The sequence below is a fragment of the Eschscholzia californica genome, unplaced genomic scaffold, assembly GCF_041429995.1.
Source record: "Eschscholzia californica isolate CP2 unplaced genomic scaffold, dmEscCali1.0.p SCAF_5, whole genome shotgun sequence".
Classification (NCBI taxonomy): domain Eukaryota; kingdom Viridiplantae; phylum Streptophyta; class Magnoliopsida; order Ranunculales; family Papaveraceae; genus Eschscholzia; species Eschscholzia californica.
The window spans coordinates 40,628,073-40,646,191 of NW_028238472.1; the positions used below are offsets into that span (position 1 = coordinate 40,628,073).

The window sequence follows — 18,119 nt, forward strand, 5'->3', positions numbered from 1 at the left end:
TTGAATAACTCTCGTCACTTCTGTCATTATATTGGGACCACAATCTATCCATCTCTCTTTTAATTTTTTTTTGGATTGAAAACCGAGGAACCACTACAAAGATCCTAGATAGAAGGAAAACAACCACAATCAAGTTGACTCAACCAAGCAGCCTAAACAAAATCTAGACGACAGACAAGTCGGTCCTTTGACAGTGAAACTTATAGTATGAAAAACTAGTTTACAACCTAAAACCATCGCTTATCAATTATTAGTTATAGAAGGGGAATCTGTTGACAGTGAAACTTATCGAATTTCGTTTGTTCTAACTAACATCCATACTTTGTGGTGTTACAAAAAGCAACTCGTGGTGGGGCTTCAAACTTATGTTTTAACACGCTAAAGAAAGTTAATTCAAGAATGTCTTATTGGATGCACGGTTTTATTCTTTTATTGCATACACGCATGGTAGTTATCCTTGCGCACTTTCTACCAATATCTTATACTACCTTAAGAAATATAGAATCGTTTCACGTGTGACTCATACTTTCATGTGATTATCTAATATTGAAAAATAATGGTAGCCCGTTTGTCCGTTTTACGAACCTTAGGATTTGAGCAATTCCAATGCCCTAGTCATACCCTTTGCCATATTTATAATTACAGCAGAGACATTTTGTTGTTTCGGATTTCTTCTGCATTTGTAATGGCGTCTTCAAGTTGCTTCTAATTCTATATACGACTACGAAAACGATTATGCCGCAGACTTACTTTCTGTAAATAAAAAAATTAAACAACATACAATTTTGTAGTTAGTAGAGGGACATGGTAAGACGCCCATTGAGAAGGATGATGATGGTGGGAAAGGGGATGGTTCATCATTAGGTAAATCACAAATTTAAACTTTATTTTCTCCTTTTTTAATAACTCATTACTTTTTTCCACTTTCTAACTCCATCACAGTAATTAATCCTCGGAGAAGTACCTAGGTGCTTAATTATTTATAGGTACTCATAAGACGAGAGTCTTCAAAGATATACTGGAGCACATTAATGGAAAACTTACAAAATGGAACAATTCTTTTCTGTCCCAAGCAGGTCGAACGGTGGTCATTTCGGCGATCGCAGCGGCTGTACCCCGATACCAGATTCAATGCTTCGCAATTCCAAAAAGTGTAAGCAAACGCATAATGACTCTACAAAAGTCGTTCTGGTGGGGTAAGTCAAAAGGCATATGTATGAAAGCATGGAACTCGATCTGTCTTCCTAAAGATCTGGGAGGCCTTGGTATTTATCTCCCAGATCTGGACAACAAAGCCATGTTAAGTAAACAAGCATGGCGAATCATAACGGACCCAAAAGCGGCATGGGTGAAATTCATGAAGGCAAAATACTACTCGAACTCAAACACTCCAAGTCCAGCGAAACAACACCACTCATGGATATGGAAAAACATAAGCAAAAACCTCAATCAAATCAAGAATTTATCCATTTGGGAAGTCCATACTGGGGAAGACATAAATATTTGGCAAGACATTTGGATTCCACTATTAATGACCCTATCACAAATCTTAATAACTCAAACCTGACCAAAGTATCACAATTAATTGAAAATAATGAATGGAATGAAAATTTGCTGAATCGGAATTTTGATGAAAATACTAGAAAGTTAATAAAATCCATCCCCATTTCAATGAATGGTAAGGATGAAATGAAATGGAGACTTACAGAATCTGGAAAATATACAGTTAAATCCATGTACAATCATCTTAGCCGAGAAAACATTACAGTAATGCCAAGCAACTACAACTGGAAATTTATATGGGATCTACCAATAATACCAAGAATACAGTTATTCATATGGAAAATTTGCAATAATGCTCTACCAGTTAAAGAACGTATAGGATAATACATAGGTAACAAATTTCAGTGTCATATATGCACGAAAATTGAATCTATGGAGCATGCTTTACTCCACTGCACGATAGCCATACACCATACCAAAAGTTTCAATATAACTTAAAGCCTTTAACTAGAAATTCTTGTAGATTTTGACTGCTTAACTTGTGAATCCTTTAGAAATATTGACGAGACATGAAAATGTCCCATCTGAATCTCTTAACTCGGGTTAGTTAGTCCAATTCGAGCTGTTACTCTGATGATTTGTTTGATTTTCTTTCTCAGGTCTCATTTACGGAGTTCGATGCGGAAACATCGTGATAAAGACATAATTGAGGGGCATTTTGGTCATTTTAATGACAAGAGTATTCTGGTCAATATTAGTGCTCGGATGGAAAGTAGAGTTCAAGACAAACCCGTAGGCGAAAACGGAAGTCAAATCGGAGTCCGGATGAGTAAGATAGAGCTAGTCAAAGTTCGGGTCAAATTTGAGATACTAAAAGTCAAGAGGGACACGTGGCATGCATCTGGCAAGAAATCGAATGGACCAGGGAATGCGTGGGCTACTTTCGGTTTATCTAGCGGTACACGGAGCAATTACAGTGACCCGGGATATAAAACCCGACCCGGATGACGTCTGATGACGTCATCATCGTCTTCTTTCCTTATAACCGAGACTTCACCAAGTATTCCTTCCTCTTTCGACAGAGAGATATCCAAGATATTTTTGAGAAACCGGGAGAAAGAAGGAAAGAAAGAGAAGACTCGGTTGGCCTCACCTGTTGTGAAGATTTTCTTTCCTATTAGAAAGAGCTAGAGAGAGAGTGGAAGATAGAAAGAAGGACTTGAGGGTTCGGCTATAAGAAACAGAGAGGAAGAATGGATATGATATCTCGGCTGGGACTAAATCTCGGATTGGGGGGTCACAATCAGCCTCTCAAGCTCAATTAAATAAGAATATTAGAGAGAGAGAGAGAGAGAGATCAATAACAGAGAAAGAGAGTTGCTTCATCATCATCTTCATATCCTTCTTCTTCTGTTCTTATTTTAGTGAGAGAAAAAAGAAACAGAGAACCTTCTTCTTCTTCTCTCTAGGTTTAATGTATAGATATTTTTGTGAGAGAGAAGAGAAGAACAGAGAGCTGTGAGCTTATTTAAGGAAGATTTTATGTAGAGAGAGAAAGAGATTGAATTAATCAAAACTTCATTATTTTTATCTTTTTCTTCTCCTTTCTTTACTGTTCGACTAGATAGATAAAGAGAGAGTATATTACTGTTCTGTAAAGAGAGAAAGAGAAAGTTTAGAGTGAGAAAGAAAGAGAAAACAGTGAAGAAGACGAGAAAAGAGATTGGAAAATAATGTTCCCACAGGGAAATCGTTTCCGAGAAGATGAGAAAATCGATTTCTCTAAGGGTCTGTTTGGTCTATTTTCCTGGAAAATCATAAAAACAAAAGGAAAACTATTCCCTTAGGGTCTGTTTGGTTTGGAAATAGCGAAAAAGATAAGTTTTCTTCCATTCTCTTTTATTATTCATATTTATTCAAATCTCGATCATGATTAGCTAAGACTCTCCGTCTAGGGTTTTACGATGAAACCCATTTTTGATCTTTTAGAGATATACTTTTTATTTATTAACTCTTGATTAATGCTTCATAGTTTAATTCGTTTTAGTTTGATAAATAGATTTTCTTTTCACTATTTATACTTTTCGATTTGATGCATCGTGCTTATGTTAAATCATTTGACGGTTCATACTTATTAATTGATAAATAGTAGTTTAGAAATTTATTTATTTAAAATAAAATGATTACATTGTTATGTTTTATTCGGTTTTAACGAAAACATCTCCCGGAATTAGGATAGTTCATTATCCGAAATTCTGAGTTATAAAAAAAAGAGAATTAATTAGATAATTATTTGCTCTAAAGGTAATTTTATGTGGTGAATTCCTAAACCCTAGACTCCTCCCCATTTGAGTTCATTTTTATTTATATTTGTTTTATTATTTTGTTCTTTATTATTTTATCACCAAAACCAAAACCAAATCGATTTCAAAACCAAAACTGTATTTCTTCCAAGTCTTAGAATAGGTTCACTTAGTCTCTGAGGAACGAACCGGTCTTACCGGAATTATCACTTGACGCCCGTATACTTGCGGGTGGTGACCTATTTAGGAAACTTTCTAGGCCCATCAAGTTTTTGGCGCCGCTGCCGGGGACTATGTTTTAAATTTGTTCTAATCTTGGAAAGTTCTTATTTTTGGTAAGTTTTTATTTTGGCCACTTTGACTTGCTTCTCTATTTTTGGTGTTTAGGGCATTAAGGAGCGAAAGAGAAGGCGCAAACAAGGAGGAGGAGTCGAAAAGAAAAAATTTACAGTTTTATTTTTTTATTTTATTTTTGATGAGAGAGAGACTTTAGACTTTCTTAATTTTATTTTTTGGATTAAAAGTTTTGACCCTAAATTAAAGGGCATAATTGTAATCGAAACCAAAGAAGCCTCGGGTTCGAACACTTGAGGGAAGAGTGGCCCGGGTCGTCTGCAAAGGTCGTCGCCCGTCTTGAACGGGAGGTAACTTTTCTTGATCACCCACGAATCCCCTGTAAGTGGGTACTTTTGTGCTTGTTTTTCTATATGATCTTCGTAGTGATTCCTTGGTTTTGAAAAAAAAAAAATAAAAAAAAAAAATAAAAAAAATAAAAAAAATTGAAAGAGAGATGGATAGATCGTGGTCCCAACATGAAGAGGTTGTTGATTTGAAGTCGTCTGACTCGCTTAAGGACGATGAATCATGGTTGATAAATGTGTTAAATGAGGCCATTGTCTCGCTTGACTTTGGTGACGATATAGAATTCTTTAAGGACCCTGAGTACATCGCGATCAAAGAGAGTATAGAAGGTTTATCTAAACCGACTTCTAGGGAGTGTGAGTTTGATATTAGGGTTTCTCCATTGAAGGAACCCGAAGTACCTCTTTTAGAGAACCCTAGTTTAAGTCCGGGTGTCATTGATAGTCATCTAGATTGCTTTGTATTTTGTCCCTCGGAACCATGTGTAGATTTTGAAACACTCACTCCCTCTGTCGATCATCCATATGAAGACCCATTCTATCCGGTCTGTACTCTCTCTAGTGCGGTGCCAAACTTAACGACCTTATTGTCGTCTAAGTTTGGGGATTGCCCTTCTTACTTGATAGTCTCACTTACACTATCACCAATTCACAAAAATGTGAGACTATCGTTCACTGAAAACTTTGTGTTTTGGGTGGACCCACAGATGTATCGAATATTGGTTTACAGTTAGTTACACTTCTGTAATCCAGTAGGTATAATATTTTTCTATTTTTTGAATCATCTGTTTCGTCTGGCTGAAGACGTTAAACTTAGCGCTTTCTGGGAGGCAACCCACCGTTAGGACGTTGGAATCAGGTAATATCTTTCCCTTCACCCTATTATTTTTTTACATAGTCTTCAGAACATTGAGGACAATGTTCGGTTTAAGTTTGGGGATAGGGGATTGAATTTTTTGATAAGTCCTTATTTCAAAAATTCAAAAGGGTTCAAAATTTTTTCAAAATTTTTAATTTTTGGATTGAAAATGTGAGTCTAGTTGTTTTTGCTTGTTAATGGTCATAGAGTCTAGTTGGTTGTACTATACTTTTGCTAAAGGTTTTTTCACGAATTTCGAGTCTTAAAGTTGTCTGTGCACTAGCCATGTGAGTGTTAGATAGGTGAAGAGTTGACTTTTCTGAGAGAACTTAATCGATCATTAGTGGAGACTTAACCCATGTGAGATTCTGAGCCTTTCTTTTTGTTTTGAGTGATCTCTTCTGAGTTAATTCTGAGTAGAATGAAGAGCTACTCAACCTCGCAATATTCATTAGAGCTCAGTTGATCTCTTGAGTTCAAATTTTACAACCACTAGGGATGTCATCTGGAAGTAAACCTTTCTCTTGTAGTCTGAGAAACTTGAAAACAGTGTCAACTAGAGGAAGATAGGAAATCCATTCACCATTTAGAACCCTGAGAATAAGGCATGAAGCAAAGTGGAGAGAATTATACCCAAGGAAAGTGTTAAGAAAGTATGTTGTGTATTTTGAGTTTTATTACCAGAAGCGTATTCGAAAAAAAAAAAAAAAAAAAAAAAAGAAAAAAAAAAGAAAGAAAGAAAGAAAAAGAAAGAGAAAAATAAAAAAAAAAAAAAAAAAAAAAAAAAAAAAAAGAAAAAAAAAAGAAAAAGGAAAAGTGTTTGATTAGTTTTGTTTAAGTGTTTATCCTTTGAAGTAGTTCTTGAAGATTTGAAGACGTCGAGTTCTCAGGGGTTCTAGTCATATCATCATTAGTGTCTATCGACCTCTAGGAAGCATTGTTAGAAAGTAGATCAGGTGAGAAGAGTTGGTTAGCTTCCCCATTCCGTATTAGTGGTTGTTTCCTTCTTTGAGATCAGTCGTCCACAAAATTTTAGTCCGTCTTTTTCATGTGTTGAGTTTTCCTTCATATTCATACTAACACATAGAGTGAACCATTCTTGAGTGACTTTTTTTGAGTGTATGACCGTGAGGCAGTAGTCGAGGCGAAATGTATCGAGACGGTAATCAAGGTCTTGTCTTTTCAGAACCGAAAGGATACTTATATTGGCTGGTCACGTGCACTTCGAGTCTTGATTACTAGTGAAGAGATTTTTAGCGTTTGTATGGTTTGATTAACTTGGATTTCATTTCTATTAACTTTTGAAAATCTATCGGATAAACATTTTTAGTCCATTTTTAGACCCTTTTGCAATTTTGATCTTTGAATTTTGTGGGTATATTCACTGCAAACCCTCACGAGACAAAACTCGTCCTCTTGGGTAACCTAGAGGTTTAACGGCTTGTTGCACGTGCTAAGTGCAATCGTGATTCCCTACGAAAGTGGTGAAGGTGGGTTTAGTTTTATTTTTCTATTTTTGCTCGAGGACTAGCAAAATCTAAGTTTGGGGATGTTTGACGAGACATGAAAATGTCCCATCTGAATCTCTTAACTCGGGTTAGTTAGTCCAATTCGAGCTGTTACTCTGATGATTTGTTTGATTTTCTTTCTCAGGTCTCATTTACGGAGTTCGATGCGGAAACATCGTGATAAAGACATAATTGAGGGGCATTTTGGTCATTTTAATGACAAGAGTATTCTGGTCAATATTAGTGCTCGGATGGAAAGTAGAGTTCAAGACAAACCCGTAGGCGAAAACGGAAGTCAAATCGGAGTCCGGATGAGTAAGATAGAGCTAGTCAAAGTTCGGGTCAAATTTGAGATACTAAAAGTCAAGAGGGACACGTGGCATGCATCTGGCAAGAAATCGAATGGACCAGGGAATGCGTGGGCTACTTTCGGTTTATCTAGCGGTACACGGAGCAATTACAGTGACCCGGGATATAAAACCCGACCCGGATGACGTCTGATGACGTCATCATCGTCTTCTTTCCTTATAACCGAGACTTCACCAAGTATTCCTTCCTCTTTCGACAGAGAGATATCCAAGATATTTTTGAGAAACCGGGAGAAAGAAGGAAAGAAAGAGAAGACTCGGTTGGCCTCACCTGTTGTGAAGATTTTCTTTCCTATTAGAAAGAGCTAGAGAGAGAGTGGAAGATAGAAAGAAGGACTTGAGGGTTCGGCTATAAGAAACAGAGAGGAAGAATGGATATGATATCTCGGCTGGGACTAAATCTCGGATTGGGGGGTCACAATCAGCCTCTCAAGCTCAATTAAATAAGAATATTAGAGAGAGAGAGAGAGAGAGATCAATAACAGAGAAAGAGAGTTGCTTCATCATCATCTTCATATCCTTCTTCTTCTGTTCTTATTTTAGTGAGAGAAAAAAGAAACAGAGAACCTTCTTCTTCTTCTCTCTAGGTTTAATGTATAGATATTTTTGTGAGAGAGAAGAGAAGAACAGAGAGCTGTGAGCTTATTTAAGGAAGATTTTATGTAGAGAGAGAAAGAGATTGAATTAATCAAAACTTCATTATTTTTATCTTTTTCTTCTCCTTTCTTTACTGTTCGACTAGATAGATAAAGAGAGAGTATATTACTGTTCTGTAAAGAGAGAAAGAGAAAGTTTAGAGTGAGAAAGAAAGAGAAAACAGTGAAGAAGACGAGAAAAGAGATTGGAAAATAATGTTCCCACAGGGAAATCGTTTCCGAGAAGATGAGAAAATCGATTTCTCTAAGGGTCTGTTTGGTCTATTTTCCTGGAAAATCATAAAAACAAAAGGAAAACTATTCCCTTAGGGTCTGTTTGGTTTGGAAATAGCGAAAAAGATAAGTTTTCTTCCATTCTCTTTTATTATTCATATTTATTCAAATCTCGATCATGATTAGCTAAGACTCTCCGTCTAGGGTTTTACGATGAAACCCATTTTTGATCTTTTAGAGATATACTTTTTATTTATTAACTCTTGATTAATGCTTCATAGTTTAATTCGTTTTAGTTTGATAAATAGATTTTCTTTTCACTATTTATACTTTTCGATTTGATGCATCGTGCTTATGTTAAATCATTTGACGGTTCATACTTATTAATTGATAAATAGTAGTTTAGAAATTTATTTATTTAAAATAAAATGATTACATTGTTATGTTTTATTCGGTTTTAACGAAAACATCTCCCGGAATTAGGATAGTTCATTATCCGAAATTCTGAGTTATAAAAAAAAGAGAATTAATTAGATAATTATTTGCTCTAAAGGTAATTTTATGTGGTGAATTCCTAAACCCTAGACTCCTCCCCATTTGAGTTCATTTTTATTTATATTTGTTTTATTATTTTGTTCTTTATTATTTTATCACCAAAACCAAAACCAAATCGATTTCAAAACCAAAACTGTATTTCTTCCAAGTCTTAGAATAGGTTCACTTAGTCTCTGAGGAACGAACCGGTCTTACCGGAATTATCACTTGACGCCCGTATACTTGCGGGTGGTGACCTATTTAGGAAACTTTCTAGGCCCATCAAATATAGTTAAATAGTTATTATCGGTAACATCAGGAATTAGGGAAAAATAAAACGGAAAATATGCAAATCTGTATATACGTAGTTATCTGAGATCTTATATTCTTATGTTTCTGAATTGTCCGATACTTGTTTTCTTACTAAAAATTTGGAATTTTCAGAAACTGTAAAGAAGAAAAATAAAAGAAAATAAGCAACTATTTCATTTGCCTGTTATTACCTTACTATGTGTTATGCAGACGTTTCTCTCACGTGGTAAAAGATATTTAGAAATTCAGCATCATACTTAAAGTATCACGATTGGGATTCTAGATGTGTTATTTTGATCGAAAAATTACTTACTTTGAAAGTTCTAATGCTATAATATTCATGTTCTTTTGCCTTCACATTTTCATCGAGGATGACATGCTCTTGAGGATCATTAGGTCCTGTTGGCATCGTATCATAAACAGAAGCAGGGTCGCCGACATTGGATATAAGGCGTCTACAGTGTTGAATACGACATTGGATATAAGGTGTCTACAATGTTGAACGTATTCCTTTTCTTCCCGTGTTTTTTCGTAGTGGTAATAGTGCCTTTTCCGTACAGGAGCAGAAACATCGTCTTCCTTAATTCTTCCTCTTATCTCGAAAAAATCTTATTTTCAAACGATTTGGTTCCTAAACCAAAGTTCATAAAGTATAAACATAACCTAACTTTTCTTTTTCTGAATGATACGAAAACCTTAAATCGATAATTCGACGAACCCAAGGTGAAGCAGTAGTAAGCAAGGGGTCGGAGGCATGAGTAGACTGCCCCTGGCTGGCTGCAGCCAGGGGTAGTTCCGTTATATTCTCAAAGGGGTAGGGATAATTTTGTAATTGCAGCTAGGGGATTTTTTTTTTCTTTTGAACAAAAATCGACTAGAGACAGAAAGAGCCGTGGTCTTTTTTCTTTTTCTTTCGAAAATTGCCTACGATCAACGATAGTCATTAGATTTGGCATTGTTAAGCTCGATAACCACCCGTTCAAACTCTTACAAGATCGGGCCTATAACCCATTCGATAAGCTCGATAACCACCCATTCAAACTCTTACAAGATCGGGCCTATAGCCCAACTAAACTATCACTTAAAGCCCAACTACATTATTAAACCTGAGTCGTGGTCTTCATCTTCTGAGTTCTGACTGAGAGGAATCTCAGAGAGAGCGTACCTTGAATCCTTCATACTTATCGGTTTTGTTCATCATCTCTCTCTAATCTCTATCAATCTATCATCAAAATAAAATCCTTCTCAATTTCTCAGCTTCTTTAACATGAAAGACTCAAAGTGGATCTTATCTAGGGTTCTTTTGCTTCTATAGTTCTATGGATTGAAGATTCAAAATTTCTAGGTAAGCATCGTTTCTTCCCTTTTCTTTTTTATTCTAATTTAAAACTTCTACTACTTCAATTTTTATTCTTATTAAATCTCTACTACTTCATTGTTAATGTTAGAGTTACTGATTTTGATATATTGAGCTAGTAATTTAGGTTATTTTTGTAATTGATTTTTAATTTATTCATTGTTCATTACTCCATTGTTAGGGTTACTGATTTTGATAGATTGAGCTACTAATTTAGTTTAATTTGGTGATTGATTTTGATTGTGTGGATACCTAATTTTGAATTTTGATTACTAATTTAGGTAATTGCATGTGGTTTGTTGGCAATAATAATGCAAAACTTTACTTTGACACCAAAAATTGCCTTTACATGTTAGGTTTTGCGATTACATATTTACAGTAAGAAGAAATTTGGTTTATAAAAATTTTAGGCTAGTCCTGTATAGGTTAAACTTTGCTTCTTCCTCCCCACACGAAGAGATTCAATCAGTCACCACGACGAGAAGCTGCAACTCCAATCTCTCTCTTCAAAACAAGGAGGTAACACAACTCTCTCTCTCTAGATTTACCCCTTTCATTTGGTTATTTCTTGGTTTACGCTGTGGTGTTCTTGATTCTATTTAGTTTCTAGGGTTTGATCATTTACCCATCTTCATCTCACAACCTGATAGAATAACAAAATAATCAGTCTAACTAGATAAAGATTCAAGCTTTATGTGATTCCATTATGTATTCTTTAGTATAAAGAGTTATATATTATATCCAAAGGGTTTTATGTCACCTGGGTATTCCATATGATAATGGGGTTGACGAATCTTACCTGTTTAGACCCTTGATGAACAAGGTGAATTTGGTTTTGGACGCTTAGGTTTATCTGTGATAATGTTTTGTCTTTTAAGATCATGAAATGAATTGAATTGAACTGTTTTCTCTATAAAACACAAGGTCTGTGAGAGTTACTTGTTTTACTTGCATTTATCATATGTTAGGAGTAAAGGAAAGGAAGGGAATAGGAAGGAAAGAAAGAAAAGAAGATACAATGCTTGGGAGTGAGGCCAACGCTCAAGCCGTTGAGGTAGAAGATGTTGGGGTTTCTGTACAGTTGGAAAACTTGCACCTTGAACAACAAGCTAATCATGCCTCGGTAAGCTGGTATGCATTGTTGTATTTTTCACGTACTTTTAACATGAAAAGCTAGTGGTGGGTGAGAATTGGTTCATTCAGTAACCCTTTCTTCAGAGTATATCTCGGATGTTTGTGGCTTATCCATTTTTTATAAAGGGAAAACAGTACAGAATAAAACTTGTAAAAGTTCATACTAACGTCCGTACTCGAGAAAGAATTATATGGTGTTAGTTCATACTAACGTCCATACTCGAGAAAGTATCGTAAGGGCAGCATTTGACGAGCTTCAAAATAACATATTATTTATGAGAAATTAAGTGAAATTATCTATGCTCGACAATTCATCCTTTTCGTGCATACATGCACCATATTAGTTTGTTTGAAATGTATTCCATACAAATACGTTATACGCTACACTGCCTCAAAATAAAGAATTGTTTCACCTATTTTTCGTACTCTTATTTGAATATCAAAATAGAGAAACAGTAGTGGCCACTTTTCATGCAACTTTGGATGTGAGCAAGTCCAATATCCTAGCTTTACCTTTTACAATATCTATAAAACTACACAAATATTGCGTGTGATTCGGGGTTTTAGGCGTCCTCTGCATTCACGTTGGTGTCTTCTAGTAGCTTTATGAACACGTATGTATGGTTTTCAATACGGTGTATACTGCCGACTTACTTTATGCATACAAAAATTTTGTTCAATATAAAATTTTGCAGTCAACAGATGGAAATGGTAAGGCACCTATGGAGAAGGATGTTGATGGTGTCGAAGGAGAGGATCCAACATTAGGTGAATCACAAGGTCAAACTTGAGTTTTCTCGTGTTTTAGTTATCTTCGACTCTTCGTTACTTTTCCTTAGCCTCTCTCTCTCTCTCTCTCTCTCTCTCTCTCTCTCTCTCCCTGTAGTGTATATAGGTATATGCACATAATATAAAATACACAGTGAGAAAAGTATCTTTCTGCTCACCCCAATTATATGAACATAATTATTAGGAATAAGTATAACGTTAGAAAATTCAATATGTTGTAGTCTTTCCTAGAAATGTTCTTACGCTTATGATTTGTCTAAAACTTGTTTTCTTAATATATGGGTTTTTTCAGAAACTCCAAAGAAGAAAAAGAAAAAAAATAAAAGCAAGTAAGCACCCTTTTCTTTTGTTGGTTATTACCTTAAATTCTGTAATTTCAAAGTTTCTATCAAGTGGTAAAAAAAAATACTGAAAGATTTAGAATCATTTACAGGAAGAAGAAAGAACCTCTTCAGCAGACCGATCCTCCCTCGATCCCTGTTATTGATCTTTTCCCTTCTGGAGAGTTTCCTGAAGGTGAAATTCAACAGTACAAAGACGAGTAAGTAGATTTCATATATGAGCTTAAATACTTGAGAAATATAGGTAACTTTTTGTCTCATTTATATCTAAAACAAACTAAAACTTCCGACTGGCAACAAAAAATAAACTAAAATTTCCGAAATGCAAAGCCTTTGTTGTAACTGATATCACCTTGCATATTTTACTTCAAGTTCAAATCTGTTAAAAATTTCACTTAGTTTTACACCTTTCTACTCGTGGTTGACCAGTTTGGACTTTGGATCGTTCAGAAAGAAGTCCAAACTTATTATACAATTTGTATTGGACCAATTGGTAGCTAAAATTTATTATAGACTTATTATTAGAAAGAAGTCCAAATTTATTTGTTCTTTCTTATAAAATTTGTGCTACTTATTTTGAATTGGACCAATTGGTAGCTAAAATTGCCTGCATTTAATTGGATTCTGGGACTATTTGTATTTTTTTTTGTTGGAATTACTTGTGGGCGACATTTGTAAATATGCTTTTAGTTGGTCCTGATTCCTGAATATCTGATTTCTGCAACGTAACTGAATCTAACATCTCCTGATTATGAATTTCACTTTTCTTGTTTGAATGTCTTAATCTTCTGTCATTTATTTTTTTCTTGATGGTTTGCCAATTAGTAATCTGTGGAGGACTACCTCTGAAGAGAAGAGGGAACTGGAGCGCCTTGAAAAACCTATCTATAATGCCGTTCGCCAGGCAGCTGAAGTTCATCGACAGGTTGATATTAAATCTTATCTCACAACAGCACATGAGAACAAATGTGTACATCTGTTATCTGTTTTTTTTTATGTCGTACAATAACAGGAACCTTGCCAATCTCTCTTTATTTCATCAGGTTCGGAAATATATTAGGAGTATCTTAAAGCCTGGAATGTTAATGATTGATTTGTGCGAAACCTTGGAGAATACAGTTCGTAAGTTGATATCTGAGAATGGTCTGCAAGCAGGCATTGCATTCCCTACAGGATGCTCATTAAACTGGTAATGCCTGTTTCCATTCATACAATCCAATAATGCCTGGTCGAGTTTCGGGATGATTGACAGAGTGATATTATAATTCCAGGGTTGCAGCTCACTGGACACCAAATTCTGGTGATACGACAGTACTTCAGTATGATGACGTCATGAAGTTGGATTTTGGTACTCAAATCGATGGTATTACCCGAACTTCTCTACTAGTTTTCACAATCAGCGTTTGAATATCAGTTCTGGACACGTTGAGTTGGTTGGAAGAACAGGGCAGGGGTACAGGAGGAACTAGAAATAGTTCTTTTGTAGGTGCTGACCACATCATGAATACCATGACCATAGGAGCTTCATGCAGAACTATAATAGTATCATACACGACTCGTATGCTATATCATATGCCTATTTGATATTTGAACTGGGATTTGATATTTTATTTTTAATTTTTCAGGACATATAGTGGATTGTGCATTTACTCACACATTCAATCCTATGTATGATCCACTTCTTGAGGCGACACGAGAGGCGACGAACACTGGAGTCAAGGTACTTCTTTTTGCCATATTTGGTTTTTTTTTTTTGAGATAAACCAGAATTTCATTTATAGAAGGATTACAACCCAACAAATTACATGGTTTTGATGTTTTTGACTCCTTTGAGTACAACATGGATTTACTAAAGAAAATTACAACATGAATCTCATGAAAGTAAAGACAAACATGAAAGAAAAGGAGTACAAGATTGCAAAAAATTAAAATAAAAAGACCCTAAAGGTCACAGGTTAAGGATCCTAAAGATCACAAACGTAAGGGACCCTAAAGGTCATGAATTTATTATACATACATATATGTAATCAGGATTTTTGCCCTGATTCGTCGATCTTCGGTTGAAGTCCTTTTTGATGTTGTTGTTTATGTTACCAACGGCATCTCCATCGGCAAAACCTTTTCTCCTTATTCTGATTGGTGATTTGGGTGTTGATTTAATAAAGTTTTATCATCTTCTTCTTCAACTTCTTGATTCTGAATCGAATCCATCAGATAGAAAAAAAGAAAACCCTAAACCCCCAATTCCAGAAACACTGTATACCCAAAACCAGAAAAACGGAAATTGAAAGTACAGGAACCCGAAAAGAGTAAAAGGTTTTCTTATTAACAGTTAACTATGAGAAACTAAACCAAATCAAAGAGAATGAAGATAAGGGATGAAAACGAAAGAAAACAAACCCTAGATTAAAGAGAGAAAGGAATTGGTTTTCTGATCCAGCAATTACAACAAAAACATATGAGAATCGAACCCATACCCGAAAACAATACACTAGCAGTAGGAAGGAAATATGTTTTGTTTCCTTCTTGATGGGCTTTTTACTTTATCATTTGTAGTTTCTTTTCAATTCTTGGGGATGGGCAAATATTTTTTTATTGTTTCCTGATTTAGTTACATAGTTTGAAAATTCTCTCTTAATTCGTCATTTTTTATTGCCTGACACTTCTTTTGAAGTTCCACCAAGTTCTTTACCAATTATCTTCAATGAGAGGAAAATAAGTTACCGAACTATGTTCTGCTACAAATCGATATCCACATGCTATTTCTGTTATCGTTTTCTTTCTCTTTTGACATTCATTTCTTTAGGAAGCTGGAATAGATGTACGCCTTTGTGATATTGGTGCTGCAATCCAAGAGGTCATGGAGTCGTATGAGGTTGAAATCAATGGGAAGACATTCCAAGGTATGTTTGCTCTAGTAAGACAATGGTGGTAGCTGAACAAGATCTCTCTCTTTCTCTTGGTCCTATTTTTATCTGACGTTGTGATATTTATGTTGCAGTGAAAAGCATCCGAAACTTAAACGGACATAGCATAGGAAGTTATCAGATTCATGCTGGTAAATCTGTCCCCATCGTTAAAGGAGGGGAACAGACAAAAATGGAGGAAGGCGAATTCTTCGCAATTGAAACTTTTGGATCGACAGGTAACCTTTATTCTCTCAAATAACAACATTTCGAAAACCCAAAACTTGTATCAATTTTCCTGCGTAAATGTTTAATTTCAGGTAAAGGTTATGTTAGAGAAGATCTAGAGTGCAGTCATTACATGAAAAATTTCGATGCTGGACGCGTACCACTAAGGCTGCCTCGAGCAAAACAATTACTTGCTACAATCAACAAGAACTTCTCAACGTTAGCCTTTTGCAGGCGTTATTTAGATCGCATTGGGGAGACGAAATATTTGATGGCGTTAAAAAACTTGTGCGACACTGGTGTTGTTCAGGTATTACTGTGACTAAATTAAATCAAACTGCAACTTTTCATATAATTTGAGAGTTGCAATTGAACAACGATACTTTTCATTTTATGACAGCCATACCCTCCTCTATGCGATATCAAGGGTAGCTATGTATCCCAGTTTGAGCATACCATATTACTTCGTCCAACTTGCAAAGAAGTCATATCCAGGGGGGATGATTATTAATCTCATATCTAGGGTTTCTGAGGCGAACTTCGAAACACAAGTTTACTTGGTAGTTACGTTAAGTTTAATATTTTTCTTTGGTTCTTTTTGTTGTAGTCTTATACAAGTAAGATTTGGTAAAACTGAATTCTGGGTTGAGTGTTTAACACCAAGTTCTTGAAATATTGAAGTTTTGGCTGCTTCTGAAAAACTGCAGTTGAATAGTTAAGCAGGATTTGATACTTCCATTCCAATCATTCTAAGCTCTCTGTTTTCTGATGCTGGATAGCTAATATTGTTCGTTGTTAAATTTGCAATTTATGCGAGCATAAATGATTTGTGTTTCATAGTAAGAAAATGTATTACAAGGAAGGCTGTATTTCTACGAGTTCCGTCGAAGTTTAGGAAAAAAATGATGGATCTTGACCAGCTACAAAATTTTTGGGGGCAACTCGTGCTTTGTGGTGGAGGTGGAGGACTAATATTTCGAGGAAGACAAGAAAGGGGTGAGGGAAGGCGAACGTAGCGGGAGGAGGTCATCTCTCGGAGGACTAATATTTCGAGGAAGACAAGAAAGGGGTGAGGGAAGACGAATGTAGCGGGAGGGGGAGAAGGTCATCTCTCGGAGGACTAATATTTCGAGGAAGACAAGAAAGGGGTGAGGGAAGACGAACGTAGCGGGAGGAGGTCATCTCTCGTATGGACTAATATTTCGAAGAAGACAAGAAAGGGGTGAGGGAAGATCAACGTAGCGGGAGGAGGAGGTCATCTCTCGTATGGCTCGCACTTGGCAGCTACACTGTTGACCCTAGTAGTTCCTTCACGGCAGCTAGCTGCTTTTGGTAGAGAAATGAAGAAGATATTTAGTTGGGAGAGAAATGAAGAAGATAGATAAAGATTTAATAGAGGACTGATTTTAACAAAAAAAAAAAAAGAGACGACTGAGATACAGGAAAAAAAAATTAATTTGAAATGTGTGTTTTTAGTTAGATTTTTGTTTCGGCCAGCATTATGGTGAAGCAAAAAAGAACCTCCCAGGTACAAAATTTTAAATGAAATTTGTGGGATTTGTCAAATTATCCGAGGTCGTAACTTTTTTCTTCTTAGTCTCTGACTATCACAGTATCACCACCATCACCATTTCTTTCTTTTATCTCTCTATTCCTTTTTTTCTTCTCCTCCCATTTCCGCTTTTCTTTTTCTCTCTTTCTATATCTCCTACTCTCTCTATCTCTTCCGTCTAAGTGGATCTTCCCCTTCGCCAAAAGAGGTAGACAGGGGGGAGGAGGGAGAAAGGAGAAGAAAGAAAGATTTGGAAACCAAAGGGGTCACTGACGATGGGCGTTTTTCAACGACCATTATGACAGACGAGAAGGAACGGTGGCGTGGGTTTCGGGAAAACAAAGGCCAAAAAATTTTACTCAATATATTGTACCCCGAAAAATTTCATGTGCTCCCCAAAGCAGTGCCCTTTCGTTGTTCATCTTCTTTCTTTGAGGAATTCTATTGTAAGAATAATTTGACACACTGAATTACGGAGGAAGATACCTTTAATTTCTCCCCTCAAACCTTAGTTCATCGCTGAATTTGAGCCCACTTCCTCAACCCCAGGTTTGGGGGAAGAAAACCTTAGATTATGTCCAATTAGAAAGCGAGTGATGATTGAGATACAAAGAAACATGATCGAGAAAAGAGAATCTGAAACTTTCTTGAGAAAGAGACGGAGATTCGGGTGACAAGTTGTATTAGAGAGAGACAAACGAGGTCGAGTGACGAGTTTCAGAGAGGATCAAGCAGCGACTTGTAGAGGAGACGAATGCAACAAGTTGTAAAGGGTCGTAGCGAAGAATTCAAAGATGATCAAACAACAATTTTCAAAGGATCAAGCGACGACTTAAAGAGAGTGATACGAGCGATGACTAACATCGAGAGTTAGAGAGGGAGATTTAAAAAAAAGACAAAAGTTGAACTCGAGAG

General features: G+C 35.9%; 1 protein-coding gene across 26 annotated transcripts; it reads left to right on the plus strand.

Annotated features, from left to right (window-relative positions):
* The first annotated feature begins 9,951 nt into the window (after positions 1-9,951).
* LOC147539225 (methionine aminopeptidase 2B) lies at positions 9,952-16,396 on the plus strand. Of its 26 annotated transcripts, none has more exons than XM_086640126.1 (15): positions 9,965-10,242; positions 10,638-10,773; positions 11,223-11,377; positions 12,084-12,168; positions 12,470-12,506; positions 12,611-12,718; positions 13,344-13,443; positions 13,562-13,707; positions 13,790-13,881; positions 14,144-14,238; positions 15,325-15,421; positions 15,520-15,663; positions 15,745-15,962; positions 16,053-16,185; positions 16,260-16,396. In XM_086640126.1, the coding sequence occupies exons 3-14, from the start codon at positions 11,273-11,275 to the stop codon at positions 16,161-16,163; spliced, it is 1,338 nt and encodes a 445-aa protein (XP_086496252.1). In that variant the 5' UTR covers positions 9,965-10,242; positions 10,638-10,773; positions 11,223-11,272; the 3' UTR covers positions 16,164-16,185; positions 16,260-16,396. The 26 variants fall into 26 exon arrangements, with proteins under 26 accessions (XP_086496260.1, XP_086496252.1, XP_086496251.1 ...); XM_086640125.1 differs by having other exon boundaries at positions 10,665-10,773; XM_086640127.1 differs by having other exon boundaries at positions 10,680-10,773.
* Positions 16,397-18,119: the final 1,723 nt, after the last annotated feature.

Bases quoted from the DNA above. Each gene is read 5' to 3' on its own strand.
- LOC147539225 (XM_086640120.1), top strand. From the start codon at position 11,273: ATGCTTGGGAGTGAGGCCAACGCTCAAGCCGTTGAGGTAGAAGATGTT. The intron at 12,719-13,343 runs GTAAGTAGATTT...TTTGCCAATTAG, and splicing joins ATTCAACAGTACAAAGACGA to TAATCTGTGGAGGACTACCT. The intron at 15,963-16,052 runs GTATTACTGTGA...ATTTTATGACAG, and splicing joins GCGACACTGGTGTTGTTCAG to CCATACCCTCCTCTATGCGA.